General features: G+C 44.0%; 1 protein-coding gene across 1 annotated transcript in view; it reads left to right on the top strand.

Moving 5' to 3' along the window:
• The first annotated feature begins 1,122 nt into the window (after positions 1-1,122).
• The window catches only part of LOC121288625 (zinc transporter 10-like), a 29,839-nt gene continuing 16,711 nt past the window's right edge, over positions 1,123-14,250 (top strand). The window contains exons 1-2 of the mRNA XM_041207283.1: positions 1,123-1,564; positions 2,031-2,105. Coding sequence (XP_041063217.1) covers positions 1,123-1,564; positions 2,031-2,105 — 517 coding nt within the window. The remainder of the gene's footprint in view (positions 1,565-2,030; positions 2,106-14,250) is intronic.

The following is a 14,250-nucleotide window of genomic DNA, read 5'->3' as shown; positions in this document are numbered from 1 at the left end:
CCCACTCCTGCTCTTAAGCTTAAACTCAAGGCTGACACTCCAATGCAGTACTGAGGGGACACTGCACTGTCAGAAATGTTTTTTTTAACCTGAGATGTTAAACTGAGGTCCAATCTGCCTGCTCCGGTGGATGCAAAAGATCCAATGGCACTATTTCTAAGAAGAGTAGGGGAGTTCTCCCTGGTGTCCTGGTCAATATTTATCTCACAAGATCACAAGAAAATGATCTGGTCATTAGCACGTTGCTGTTTTTGTGAGCTGCTGCGTTTCCTACATTGCATCAATGACTTGGAAACGTGCTTAATGGGCTGTAAAGCGCTTTGAGATGTCTGACAGAAGTGAAAAGCGCTATATAAATACAATGCTCCCCCCTCAACTAGCTCAATTCCCACCTCCGGCAAGTAGCTTGCCGACATTAATCGCAGCCCGAACCCAGGAAAAGTGCTCGGAGGCAGAAACAAGTCAGAAAACCGGCCCAATGGTTCTCTCCATTATTTTGCCGTTTTCCTTGCCTCTGAACCCGCCGCTAATGATGTCCAAAAGCACACCCCGCCCAGGAACTCTTGTTTCTCTCTCCAATAATGCTGTCTGACCTGCTGAGTGTTTCCAGCATTTTCTGTTGATATTTTTAATTATTGTAAGTATTGCACTGTTAGTTTTTTTTACTGCTTCACTATTATTCAACCAATTTCAGTTTTAGACACAATTAGCTTTTCAAAAAGCATCACATGTTATTGCATTCGCAGAATCTCTAAGGATGTAATTGGTAGAAGACTGGGTTTTCTTAACAGTAAAAAAATTGCCGAGAAGTTTAGGGAGAAAGTACAACTGTAACCTGACAAATAAAATAACCCCAAAATCATCAGAAGATTTGCTTTAGAGCATTATGGCCTTGAGAAATGCCGTTTGAGGTGGACTCACCCATGCTCCGCACCAATTTAACCTCGTAGACATATGTTGCTTTACTGGTTTGGGTAGGATGTAGATATAATGCAAAACCCTAGATAGATACAAGCACAATCAATAAGCTGGGTAACACTTGACTTGCCGTACAGGGGTGATGTTTGTTTTGGCTGCACAAGACGCCACATTTGCCTCTCGCCGCCACTTCCAGCTACCAGCATGGGGAGGTGTACAGGCAAGAACTGCCGCCTGATCTTCATGTTGGTGATAACCGCCGGCTTCTTCGTGGTGGAGCTGGTGTCGGGGCACATGGGCAACTCCATAGCACTGGTGTCGGACTCCTTCAACATGCTGTCCGACCTAATCTCCCTGGTCATCGGGCTGACGGCGGCCAACGTGTCGAAAATTCAGAGGCACCACCGGAACACCTACGGCTTTGTCAGGGCCGAGGTGGTCGGCGCGCTGGCCAACGCCGTCTTCCTCGCAGCGCTGACTTTCACCATCTTCGCCGAGGCGATCATCAGGTTGATCAGACCGCAGAGAATAGACGGCGTGGAGCTGGTGCTGATCGTGGGAGCTCTCGGACTGGCGGTGAACATCATCGGTCTGATCCTCTTCCAAGACTGTTGCTTCAAGAAAAAAATCTCGAACAGTCCTACAGGTGACTAAGGATCCTTGTTTAAGACAAAATATTAACCCCGTCTTGTGGCAATCGCGCCGGCGATGTTTAATGTCAAATTGAACAATGTGTTTGTGATGATAAGGATTGTATTTGCACTTAGCTCACGAATTAGCTTTCAGTACAAATTGCAGACTATGGGAACAATATGATGCCTGCAAAATGAAACGCCCTAGTATGGAACAGCCACCCATATCGACCAGTGCATTGTATAAGCAATTAATACCACTACCATTTATATATTGGTACATTTTCTCACTGGTTGTAGTTTTGCAGTCATCTTGCAACATATTTTGCATAATTATGATCCTTTATAGGAGCATATTTTATTCTGTATGAGTAATGTTCAGTGTCATTATATTAATGCCTGGCTATCTTGAGAGCTCTTGAGCTTCCATCTAATTTCCAAAGAGGATGTCTGATGATCGAATTTTGTGTTTTTTTTTAGGTTACTTGGCAACCGGCATAGGAGAACAAAGAGAAGACAAAGCGCCAACAACTGCATCGGCTTTAAATATTCGGGGTAACACAAAGACAGGGAATGTAATAGTCGCCGTGAGGGTGACGGGTTTGTGCAGTGCATCTTTACTGCAACACTTCGACTGTCCGTAGTTTACTTAAACTCTGCAATGAGAATGCAGCTTCAGATTTGTTTGTGACAGTGTGCCACCAGCCCTCCCCTAGCAATCCTTAGTTGATGAATAATGTAAATTAAGTACAATTACATCGTTTCCCACTTCTCTTAACCCCCTTTTTTCAGATATTTAATATTAGACATATAGGACACAACAGCGTACATCTTTTTTCACAGGGTTTGGGCAAGGGACAAAGCCATGGCAAAGTAAACAGCTTTTAAAGAGTTTTAAATGCCGACATTAAAAACAAACTCCTCCGATTTAAAAAATATTAGTGAATCTCCTGTGGCATTGTTCCCTGTAACTGAGATAATATACTGTTTTATAACAGTAGGAGCTTTAGAGCATATAACAACATATTCTGCTATAAAAACAAAAAAACTGCGGATGCTGGAAATCCAAAACAAAAACAGAATTACCTGGAAAAACTCAAAAGGTCTGTCAGCATCGGCGGAGAAGAAAAGAGTTGACGTTTCGAGTCCTCATGACCCTTCGACAAAACTTGAGTTCGAGTCCAAGAAAGAGTTGAAATATAAGCTGGTTTAAGGTGTGTGTGTGGGGGGCGGAGAGATAGAGAGAGAGACAGAGAGGTGGGGTGGGGGGTGGGGGGGGGGGGTGGCGGTGTGGTTGTAGGGACAAACAAGCAGTGATAGAAGCAGATCGTCAAAAGATGTCAACGACAATAGTACAATAGAACACATAGGTGTTAAAGTTAAAGTTGGTGATATTATCTCAATGAATGTGCTAATTAAGAATGGATGGTAGGGCACTCAAGGTATAGCTCTAGTGGGGTTTTTTTAAATTTTTTTTATATAATGGAAATAGGTGGGAAAAGGAAAATCTTTATAATTTATTGGAAAAAAAAGGAAGGGGGAAACCCACCCCCTTTCTGTTTCCCCCTTCCTTTTTTTCCCAATAAATTATAAAGATTTTCCTTTTCCCACCTATTTCCATTATATAAAAAAACCCCACTAGAGCTATACCTTGAGTGCCCTACCATCCATTCTTAATTAGCACATTCGTTTAGATAATATCACCAACTTTAACTTTAACACCTATGTGTTCTATTGTACTATTGTCGTTGACATCTTTTGATGATCTGCTTCTATCACTGCTTGTTTGTCCCTACAACCACACCGCCACCCCCCCCCACCTCTCTCTCTCTCTCTATCTCTCCACCCCCCACACACACACCTTAAACCAGCTTATATTTCAACTCTTTCTTGGACTCGAACTCAAGTTCTGTCGAAGGGTCATGAGGACTCGAAACGTCAACTCTTTTCTTCTCCGCCGATGCTGCCAGACCTGCTGAGTTTTTCCAGGTAATTCTGCTACTAAACTGCAGTTTTAACTGGTCACAAAGTTTCATTATTATATGTTCTGTGGGCAGTTAGAGTTTAATTGTCTAACAGATGATTCATTATCAACAACATCACAGGAAATTTGCTGGTTAAGTTCTTAAGTATACCACAAAAAATTAGTTTCTCACAGAGTCCTACCATAACATGGTGTTACTTATGCCTAATGTCAAAGTTCATATGTTTTAGAGATATAGCTTTTTAGTTTTTGAAATTGAATTTTAAATATAAGTTCAGTGGGGAAATACCCTGGTAAACATCTAGGAGCTGGCAAACCACAGAGTTAAGATAATTACAAAGGTAACTTGTGTTTACTGGATAAAGTCATAGTAAAAGGGTGAGAGTCATAAAATGGCAGGTAGTCTTACTTGGCTAAAGAACTGGAGACATTATGTCTGTAGTTATTCTAGTAAAGGATATAAGTTATTCATGTGGTTGCCCAGAATTAAGGAAAGCTTTGGAACTAAAAGGTACTCCATTTGTATTTCTACCTGGGAACAGCCTTTGTGTGTCACATTGCCATGGAGATGGGTGGAGTTTATTAAGATCCTTTATTTTGAGTTTATCTATGTGAATTCCAGTCAATGCATAGCCAGCAGGCAAGACTCAGTGATGTTTGAAAAGGCAGCTAGGAGACTGAGTCACCTTTGGGTCTTATGTAGCTTGTAGCTCCTTGGAATTCAAGAGATAAAGCCAGACTTATTTGAAGTAGAATAAATGCTAAAACAAAAATAAAAATACCTGGAAAAACTCAGCAGGTCTGGCAGCATCTGCGGAGAGGAACACAGTTAATGTTTCAAGTCCATATGACTCTTCAACAGAACTAGGTAAAAATAGACTCTCTGTTTTTACTTAGTTCTGTTCAAGAGTCATACGGACTGGAAACGTTAACTGTGTTCCTCTCCGCAGATGCTGCCAGACCTGCTGAGTTTTTCCAGGTATTTTTATTTTTGTTTTGGATTTCCAGCATCCGCAGTTTTTTGCTTTTATCCTAGAATAAATACTAGGTCTGTGACCCAGCCTGCGATTGGGAAACATAGAAACTAGGAGCAGGAGTAGGCCATTCGGCCCTTCGAGCCTGCTCTGCCATTCATTATGATCATGGCTGATCATCCAACTCAATAGTCTACTCCCGCTTTCTCCCCGTACTCTTTGATCTCTTTCGCCCCAAGAGCTATATCTAACTCCTTCTAGAAAGCATACAATGTTTTGGTCTCAACTAATTTCTGCTGGTATTTGGTATGAGACAAAGTTGTTAAGGGGAAAAACGACTGGAAGATTTATTTAGCTGGAAGCTAAAGGAAGAAATCCACAGTAATCCTCAATAAAAGGCAGTTAACCTTGTTGCAGTTGGAGTTCTGGAAATAATCCGGTTGGATGCCGTTTGAAACCATAGCAACGGGCTATTGGAAACCAAGGATGTTTTCTGATGTTTTAGCCACTGCACAGGAGTCGCAGGGAGGCCCGAGCTTGAGCTGTGGAACCCAGTAGTTGAGAGGTTTTAAAGGAATGTTGGAGGGTCACTTTGCCAAAAATTAATGGAAGGACCCCATGAAATCTTATACCTTGGAGAATAGCTGGAACACTGAAGAGAAATCAGAATTAATTCCAGAGAGCGGTGATATACCTTTTGAAATAAAAATAAAAATAGCTGGAAAAACTCAGCTGGTCCGACAGCATCTGTGGAGAGGAATACAGTTAATGCTTCGAATGGAGTGACTCTTCATCAGAACAATCAGAAGAATCATTCACACTCGAAGAGTTAACTGTATTCCTCTCTGCAGATGCTATCAGACTGGCTGAGTTTTTTCCAGCTATTTTTATTTTTGTTTCTGATTTCCAACATCCGCAGTATTTTGCTTTTATCTTAGCATATACCTTTTGAGTTGGTCCGAGGAAAGTGAATTAACCTTAAAGATTTTGGAAGATAACCAAACTTGTAGTGGGGGGTGAGTTTATAGCATAAGTCTTTATACACTATACCATTAAGTTTGTGTGCTTGCTTTGTTTAATTTCTTTTTGTATACGATAAAGTTTATTTTTGTTCAAAAACGTGATATCTTGTAGCGTCGCTCTGTTGGTTAGTTACATGCATGTTTGGGATTCTTCCTTAAACATTAATGGTTCCTAACATTTTCATAACACATTTGATAATGTACAAACAATACAGAAGCAAAATACTGTGGATGCTGGAAGCCCGCAATAAAAATGGGAAATTTTGGAAAACTCAGCAGTTCAGGAAGCATCTGTGGAGAGAAGCAGAGTTAAGATTTCAGTTTGATGATCTGATGACAGGTCATCAACCTGAAACCTTAACTTTGTTCATCTCCACTGATCCTGCCTGACCTGTTGAGTACTTCCAGCATTTTCAGTTTCATACTGTACAAATTCCTGCTGCCATATTAGCAAATATTACCTTGAATCCCAATATGTATCTAATTTGACATTAATTTTGTGATTATTCATTATCTATGCAAGGCTACTTTTAATGAAAACAAATATACCTGGAAAAACTGAGCAAGTCTGGCAGCATCTGTGGAGAGGAACACAGTTAACGTTTCAAGTCCAAATGACCCTTTAACAGAACTAAGTAAAAATAGAAGAGAGGTGAAATATAAGCTGGCTTAAGGGTGGGGGGGACAAGAAAGGGCCAGTGGTAGGTGGAGATAGCCAAAAGATGTCACAGACAAAAGGACAAAGAGATGTTGAAGATGGTGATATTATCTAAGGAATGTGCTAATTAAGGGTAGAAAGCAGGACAAGCAAGGTACAGATAGCCCTAGTGGGGGTGGGGTGGGGTGAAGGAATCGAAAAAGGCTAAAAGGTAGAGATAAAACAATGGATGGAAATACATTTAAAAATAATGGAAATAGGTGGGAAAAGAAAAATCTATATAAATTATTGAAAAAAAAGGGGGATCGGAAAGGGGGTGGGGATGGAGGAGCGAGTTCATGATCTAAAATTGTTGAACTCAGTATTCAGTCCAGAAGGCTGTAAAGTGCCTAGTCGGAAGATGAGGTGTTGTTCCTCCAGTTTGTGTTGAGCTTCACTGGAACAATGCAGCAGGCCAAGGACGGACATGTGGGCATGAGAGCAGGGTGGTGTGTTAAAATGGCAAACGACAGGGAGGCCTGGGTAATGCTTGCGGACAGACCGAAGGTATTCTGTAAAGCGGTCACCCAGTCTGCGTTTGGTCTCTCCAATGTAGAGGAAACTGCATTGGATGCAATGAATGCAGTAGACTAAATTGAAATGCTGCTTCACTTGAAAGGAGTGTTTGGGCCCTTGGACGGTGAGGAGAGGGGAAGTGAAGGGGCAGGTGTTGCACCTTCTGTGGTTGCATGGGAAGGTGCCGTGGGAGGGGGGTTGAGGTGTAGGGGGTGATGGAGGAGTGGACCAGAGTGTCCCAGAGGGAACGATCCCTGGGGAATGCTGCTGGGGGGGTGAAGGGAAGATGTGTTTGGTGGTGGCATCATGCTGGAGTTGACGGAAATGGTGGAGGATGATCCTTTGAATGCGGAGGCTGGTGGGGTGATGTGAGGACAGGGGGAACCCTATCATGTTTCTGGGAGGGAGAGGAAGATGTGAGGGCAGATGCATGGGAGATGGGCCGGACACGGTTGAGGGCCCTGTCAACCACCGTAGGTGGAAAACCTTGGTTAAGGAAGAAGGAAGACATATCAGAGGAACTGTTTTTGAAAGTGGCATCATCAGAACAGATGCAACAGAGGTGAAGGAACTGAGAGAATGGGATGGAGTCCTTACAGGAAGCGGGGTGTGAGGAGCTGTAGTCGAGGTAGCTGTGGGAGTCGGTAGGCTTGTAATGGATATTGGTGGACAGTCTATCACCAGAAATTGAGACAGAGAGGTCAAGGAAGGGAAGGGAAGTGTCAGAGATGGACCATGTGAAAATGATGGAGGGGTGGAAATTGGAAGCAAAATTAATAAATTTTTCCAGGTCCAGACAAAAGCATGAAGCAGCACCGAAGTAATCAACGATGTACCGGAGAAAGAGTTGTGGGAGGGGGCCGGAGTAGGACTGGAACAAGGAATGTTCCACATACCCCATAAAGAGACAGGCATAGCTGGGGCCCATGCAGGTACCCATAGCCACACCTTTTATTTGGAGGAAATGAGAGGAGTTTAAGGAGAAATTGTTCAGTGTGAGAACAAGTTCAGCCAGACGGAGGAGAGTAGTGGTGGATGGGGATTGTTCGGGCCTCTGTTCGAGGAAGAAGCGGAGAGCCCTCTGACGATCCTGGTGAGGGATGAAGGTGTAGAGGCATTGGACGTCAATGGTGAAGAGGAGGCGGTTGGGGCCAGGGAACTGGAAATTGTTGATATGATGTAGGGTATCAGAGGAATCACAGCTGTAGGTGGGAAGGGACTGGACAAGGGGAGAGAGAATGGAGTCAAGATAGCACGAAATGAGTTCCGTGGGGCAGGAACAGGCTGACACGATCAGTCTGCTGGGACAGTCCTGTTTGTGGATTTTGGGTAGGAGGTAGAAGCGGGCCGTCCAACGTTGCGAGACTATCAGGTTGGAAGCTGTGGAAGGAAGATCTCCAGAGGAGATGAGGTCAGTAACAAGTCCTGGAAACAATGGCTTGATGTTCAGTGGTGGGGTCATGGTCCAGCGGGAGGTAGGAGGAAGTGTCTGTGAATTGACGCTCAGCCTCTGCGAGTTAGAGATCAATGCGCCAGACAACAACAGCACCACCCTTGTCAGCGGGTTTGATGACAATGTCAGGGTTGGACCTGAGAGAATAGAGTGCAGCAAGTTCAGAGAGAGACAGGTTAGAGTGGGTGAGAGGAGCAGAGAAATTGAGACGACTAATGTCACACCGACAGTTCTCAATGAAAAGATCAAGAGAAGGTAAGAATCCAGAGGGAGGGGTCCAGGTGGAGGGAGAATATTGGAGGTGGGTATAAGGATCCGTTGAACGGGGAGAGGACTCCTGCCCAAAGAAGTGAGCACAGAGACGAAGGCGGCGGAAGAAGAGTTCAGCATTGTGCTGAGCCTGAAATTCATTGAGATGAGGGCGTAAGGGTATGAAACTAAGTCCTTTGCTGAGCACTGAATGTTCAACGTCGGAGGGGGAAGGTCAGGGGGTATGGTGAATACGCGGCCGGGGCTGGGATTGGAAGACGGGATGGGGACAGAGGGACAGGCAGGGGTGAAGGGTCCTGGATGGGTGTTGGTGTCGATGAGTTGTTGGAGCTTGTGTTCCTTTGCACCTGAAAGAAAGAGACAAAGTTTCTTGTTGAGGCGTTGGATGAGACGAAGAATGAAATGAAACTGGGGGCAAAGACAGCTTAGAAATAGGGTGTGTTGGTGCTGCTGGAGGGAGAGATCGAGTGTGTTCATATGGCGGTGCACGGCCGCAGTTTTTTGCTTTTATCTTGGGGCTACTTTTAATGAATTCACCCAAACAGTTTTAGACCATATTTAGAACATGTAATTTAACTGTGCAGCCAGAAATGATATCCTAAAATAATACATTTTTATTCAGTTTGTAATCAATGACAGTCCATAGTTAAGTGTGATACATATCTATTGCAATACCGGTTTTGCCTGCAGTAACCCAAAAATGCAGCTGCACCACATTCTCAATAAACTAACAGGTTCACCGCCACTATTAGAATGAAATCCATTGAGTTTCCATCATACAAAACCATTTCATTTTTAATACATTTCACAGTTTTTATGCTCAATTTTGAGCTGTAAGGAGTGGCCAAGTGGCACTCACTGTAAGAGTCAAAACTCTCCTGGATTAAATGTAGTGCAGAAGACTCTGCCCAACAGTGTGCCTGAACCCAACCTTGGAAGAGGACCCTTTACTGAGGAACAACTACATTTCCATTTCTCAGACAATTTTTGTTATTCATTTACAGGATGTGGGCGTTGCTGACTAGGCCAGCATTTATTGCCCATCCCTAATTGCCCATGAGAAGTTGGTGGTGAGATGCCTTCTTGAACTGCTGCAGTCCACATGGTGTAGGTACTCCCACAGTGCTGTTAGGGAGGGAGTTCCAGGATTTTGACCCAGTGACAGTGAAGGAACGGTGATATATTTCCAAGTCAGGATGGTGAGTGGTTTGGAGAGGAATTTCCAGGTGGTGGTATTCCCCATGTGTCTGCAGCCCTTGTCCTTCTAAATGGTAGTGGTTGTGGGTTTGGAAGGTGCTGCCTAAGGAGCCTTGGTGAGTTTCTGCAGTGCATCTTGTAGATGGTACTGTGCGTCAGTGGTGGAGGGAGTGAATGTTTGTGGATGTGGTGCCAATCAAGCGGGCTGCTTTGTCCTGGATGGTGTCAAGCTTCTTGAGTGTTTTTGGAGCTGCACTCATCCAGGCAAGTGGAGAGATTCCATCACACTCCTGACTTGTTCCATTAGATGGTGGACAGGCTTTGGGGAGTCAGAAGATGAGTTACTCACCGCAGGATTCCTAGCTTCTGACCTGCTCTTGTAGCCACAGTATTTATATGGTTAGTCCAACTCAGATGCTGGTCAATGGTAACCCGCAGGATGTGGGGGATTCAGTGATGGTAATGCCATTGAACATCAAGGGGCAATGGTTGGATTCTCTCTTGTTGGAGATGGTCATTGCTTGAGACTTGTGTGGTGCGAATGTTACTTGCCACTTGTCAGCCCAAACCTGGGTATTGTCCAGGGTTTGCTGCATTTGGACATGGACTGCTTGAGTATCTGAGGAGTCATGAATGGTGCTGAACATTGTGTAACCATCAGCGAACATCCCCACTTCTGACCTTATGATGGAAGGAAGGTCTTTGATGAAGCAGCTGAAGATGGTTGGGCCTAGGACACTACCCTAAGTACTCCTGCAGTGATGTCCTGGAACTGAGATGATTGACCTCCAACAACCACAACCATCTTCCTTTGTGCTAGGTATGACTCCAACCAAATTAATGTACAACTTTGCTTTTTTGTGAATTCTGCTCAATCTTTGTCTTTAGGTAAGTAATAAGCAAATTTTCCCTTTCAACTCTCCTGAAGTCAGTAACTTCTCACAGGAATATGTTTCTACAAGCATCATTTGTTCTGCAATACCTTACGTAGGAGGCCTTTATACCCATTTGAATATTGACAGTAAATGTCAGTTGGTTAATTTACCTTAGGGGCATCACAGCCGAGCCTGATCCTGCCTCTACCTGATATCCATATTCTCCCAGCAGCCATCAATGAATAATAATCAGGAATTAGAATCCTTGATAGTTTCTCAGGGACAGTGATCAATTATAACACTCATATCAATATTTCAGTGGAGACCTGCTAACATAGCGCAGACCAAGGATTGTACTTTGGATCTTTCTGGTTTGTATGGGTTAGCTACTCACTGGATTAGGAGCATTGGGAATACTTTTTCTACAGTGTTACAGAGAAGAATTTTCTCTTTAAATTCAGAGTACAAGAAAGGCCAGAAAAACATGTGTCAGTTTTATCATGATCATATGACATACATTTGTTGCATGACTACTTTTAATACACTTCACCTTTTGTAGGTAAAGAAGCAAGTGAAGATTTTTTGAACTCCCTTAAAAGATGTGATGACACTTGAAGATTAAAGGAACTTGCCATCTTAACATTGTTGGCTAAAAGTTAACTGGCAGACTGAACTGTTGAACTGCCTAAGGAGGTTGCCATAGTACTTCCTTGTAATCTCATTTTAGAAATAAGCTGTGAACCTCTGTGGGGAATTTCCTTCTGGACTCCTTTGTGCACTATCAATTTAATTCATTTATCTTAGATCAAATGGATGTGCTTCCGGTGTCCCCAAGAGCCTTCTTCAGTGACACCAGTGAGATAAACAGATTAAAGTGAAAGCAGCTTGATAATAGTGTTAAAAAATGAATCAGAGAAATTCTTTTGTAATAATGTAGTGAATGAGGGCTATTTTTTTCCCAGACTGCTAAGGTCATAGTAGTTGAAGTTTTTATTATACTATTATACACATAATGTTATGCTACTTCAAGCCATGTTAAGCTAACACAAGTTGATGTTTTAAAATAGTTTAATAAAACATTTATTATTCATGAAATGTAATTTGAGCTATATTACAAATGGAGAATTAAAGAATTGTTATGATGTAGAAGGAGGCCATTCGACCCATTGTGTCTGCACCGGCTCTGTGGGCATTTTAACTTAGTGCCAATCTCCTGCCTTTTCCCCATAACCCTGCACATTGTTTCTATTTTAATAATCATCCAATGTCCTCTTGAATGCCTCAATTGAACCTGCTTCCACCACACTTCCAGGCAGTGCAGAAGTGAAAATTAATAGGTTTAGATTGCGTATTCTAATTTAAGGTATATGGAATCCAAACCTACTAATTTTCCCCATCTCTACTCTTCTCAGTATGCTGGGAGTTCAATTCATTGAGCATTTGACAGGGCCTAGAATGTTCTAGGTTGAAATCCTAGGATTGTCTAACATGATCTTTTATCCTTTTGTGGTGATTAAAATTAATATCACATCTGAAAATTTGTATCCACTGTACCATTTGAGTGCAATACTTTCTCGGCTATCTTTGGACCTTCCTGATAGGTATAATCTGGTAGGAATGAAGCAGTTTCTCTCCTTTTGCATCTATTTGGAATTTGCATTGCTTTTATTTTGCGTTTCATATATATTAGAGTAAGGGATAACATTAGTGGGAAAATGGAACATTTCTTCTTAGCAGAAAAATACATTGGCCTGAATTTTGCACGATTAGTGGACCTGGGAGCGGTTGGGAAATGGGCCCCAGGCCGTGATTTCACACTGGCTGGCTGGCCAATTAACGGCCATTCAGCACGAAACGTGTGCTGAAATGTCCAGCGCTGGGGTGGGGGCGGGAAGATGGCGGGCGCTGATGACACTGCAAAAAATGTCCGTGCAGCACAATCAAGCACCTGAAAGCATACCTCATAAAAATGCTGTCCCCAGATATTTCTTTTTATTTTATATCCTAACGGAGATTTTATACCACTCTTGGGTGAGGAAATGATTAAAACGTGCATTCCGCCCATCCGTTTTGCCTGTGCAACGAGCTAGAAATCGCATGGGCAAAGGAAAATTGCGGTCAATTGGCTTTTTAATGACCTTAATCGGCCTTTTAATTGTCGCAGGCGCTGCTCCTGCTCCCCCGTGCACCCGCCGACCTCAATATTGCACTGTGCGTGATGACATCTGGACGCACACCTGAGGTATTTTCGTGCAATTTTACGTGCATTTGGGTTGGGCGTGCGCCTGACCTTGGAACGCATGATTCAGGCCATTGTGTTCCATTATAATACTCCAAAGGCTTGATCACGTAATCCAAGGTAGTACTTCAGTGCAATAATGAGGGAGTGCTACATTGTTGGCAGTGCCATGTATTGTATCTAACGTTAAGCCAAGTTCTCGTCTGCCCTCATTGGTAGATCTAAAATTCCTTTGGCACTATATAAGAAGAGCTGTGTCTTGGTCAACATTTATCTCTTAACCAACATCTCTATAACGAATTATCTGATCATTGACCTCATTGTCGTTTGTGGGACTGTGGCAACCTTTGACCCAAAGACAGTACAGTAAAGAAAATTTGTAATTTCTTTAAAATGTCTATGGCAGACTTGTCCAACCTTTTCATTTTGGTGGGGGGAAAGGGGGGGCACATTTCCATTTTTTTCTCACTCAAGGGGCCAATGAGCACATTTCAGAAAGATAATATCTGGCACAACATTAAACATCAATTTCAAAATAAAGTTGAGATATGAAGAAAAGAAAACTTGAGCAAAAATAAAGCAATAAGTTGTTAATTAAAAAAGGAGCAGTTAATAAAGATTGACATTAGACCATGGAAAGTACAGCATCTGTCTGGCTCACTCTCTTGATGCTCACTCACTCATCCTCACCCACTGTGTGAGTGGGTGTGATTGTGTGTTGGTGTGGGGGCTGTGATGGTGAGTGGGAATCCTGAGACTGTGAGTGAGCCAGATACACACACATTTGCACACTCACTCACTCACTCACTCTCTCTCCCACACTCACTATATCTATTTCTCCCACGCTCACACTGTCTCTCTCCCACACTCCTTCCCACACTCACTCTCTCACTCTTCTCTCATTCTCTCTCACACTCATTCACTCTCTCTCCCACACTCACTTACTCTCCCTCTTTGACAGTCACACTCTCCCATACCCTCACTCTCTCTCCCCCACACTCACTCACTCTCCCTTTCCCAAACTACTGGGCAGCGAGTCTCCTCACCCTCAGCACTCCTGCCCACAGCACTGCATCCAGCCTCGTTCAGCCCAGCAGCACCTTCTTTCCCCATCCGGCCCAGCCTGGCAGTGTCGCTCTCCTCTGCCCCCACCCTGCCTGGCCCGGCAGCATCTTCCTGCTCCTCCCGGCCCGGTAGCATCTTCCTGCCCCTCCCGGCCCGGTAGCATCTTCCTGCCCCTCCTGGCCTGGCAGCATCTTCCTGCCTCATCCGGCCGGCAGCGTCTTCCTCCCCCACCCGGCCCAGCCCGGCCCGGCAACATCTTCCTGCCTCATCTGGCTGGCAGCGTCTTCCTCCCCCACCCGGCCCCTCCCGGCCCGGCAACATCTTCCTGCCTTATCCGGCCGGCAGCGTCTTCCTCCCCCACCTGGCCCGGCCTGGCCTGGCCTGGTCTGGCAGCATCTTCCTGCCCCT

The sequence above is a fragment of the Carcharodon carcharias genome, chromosome 2, assembly GCF_017639515.1.
Source record: "Carcharodon carcharias isolate sCarCar2 chromosome 2, sCarCar2.pri, whole genome shotgun sequence".
In the NCBI taxonomy this organism is placed as follows: domain Eukaryota; kingdom Metazoa; phylum Chordata; class Chondrichthyes; order Lamniformes; family Lamnidae; genus Carcharodon; species Carcharodon carcharias.
Note: the sequence above shows the minus strand (reverse complement) of the source record. Positions and strands in the feature narration are given on the sequence as shown.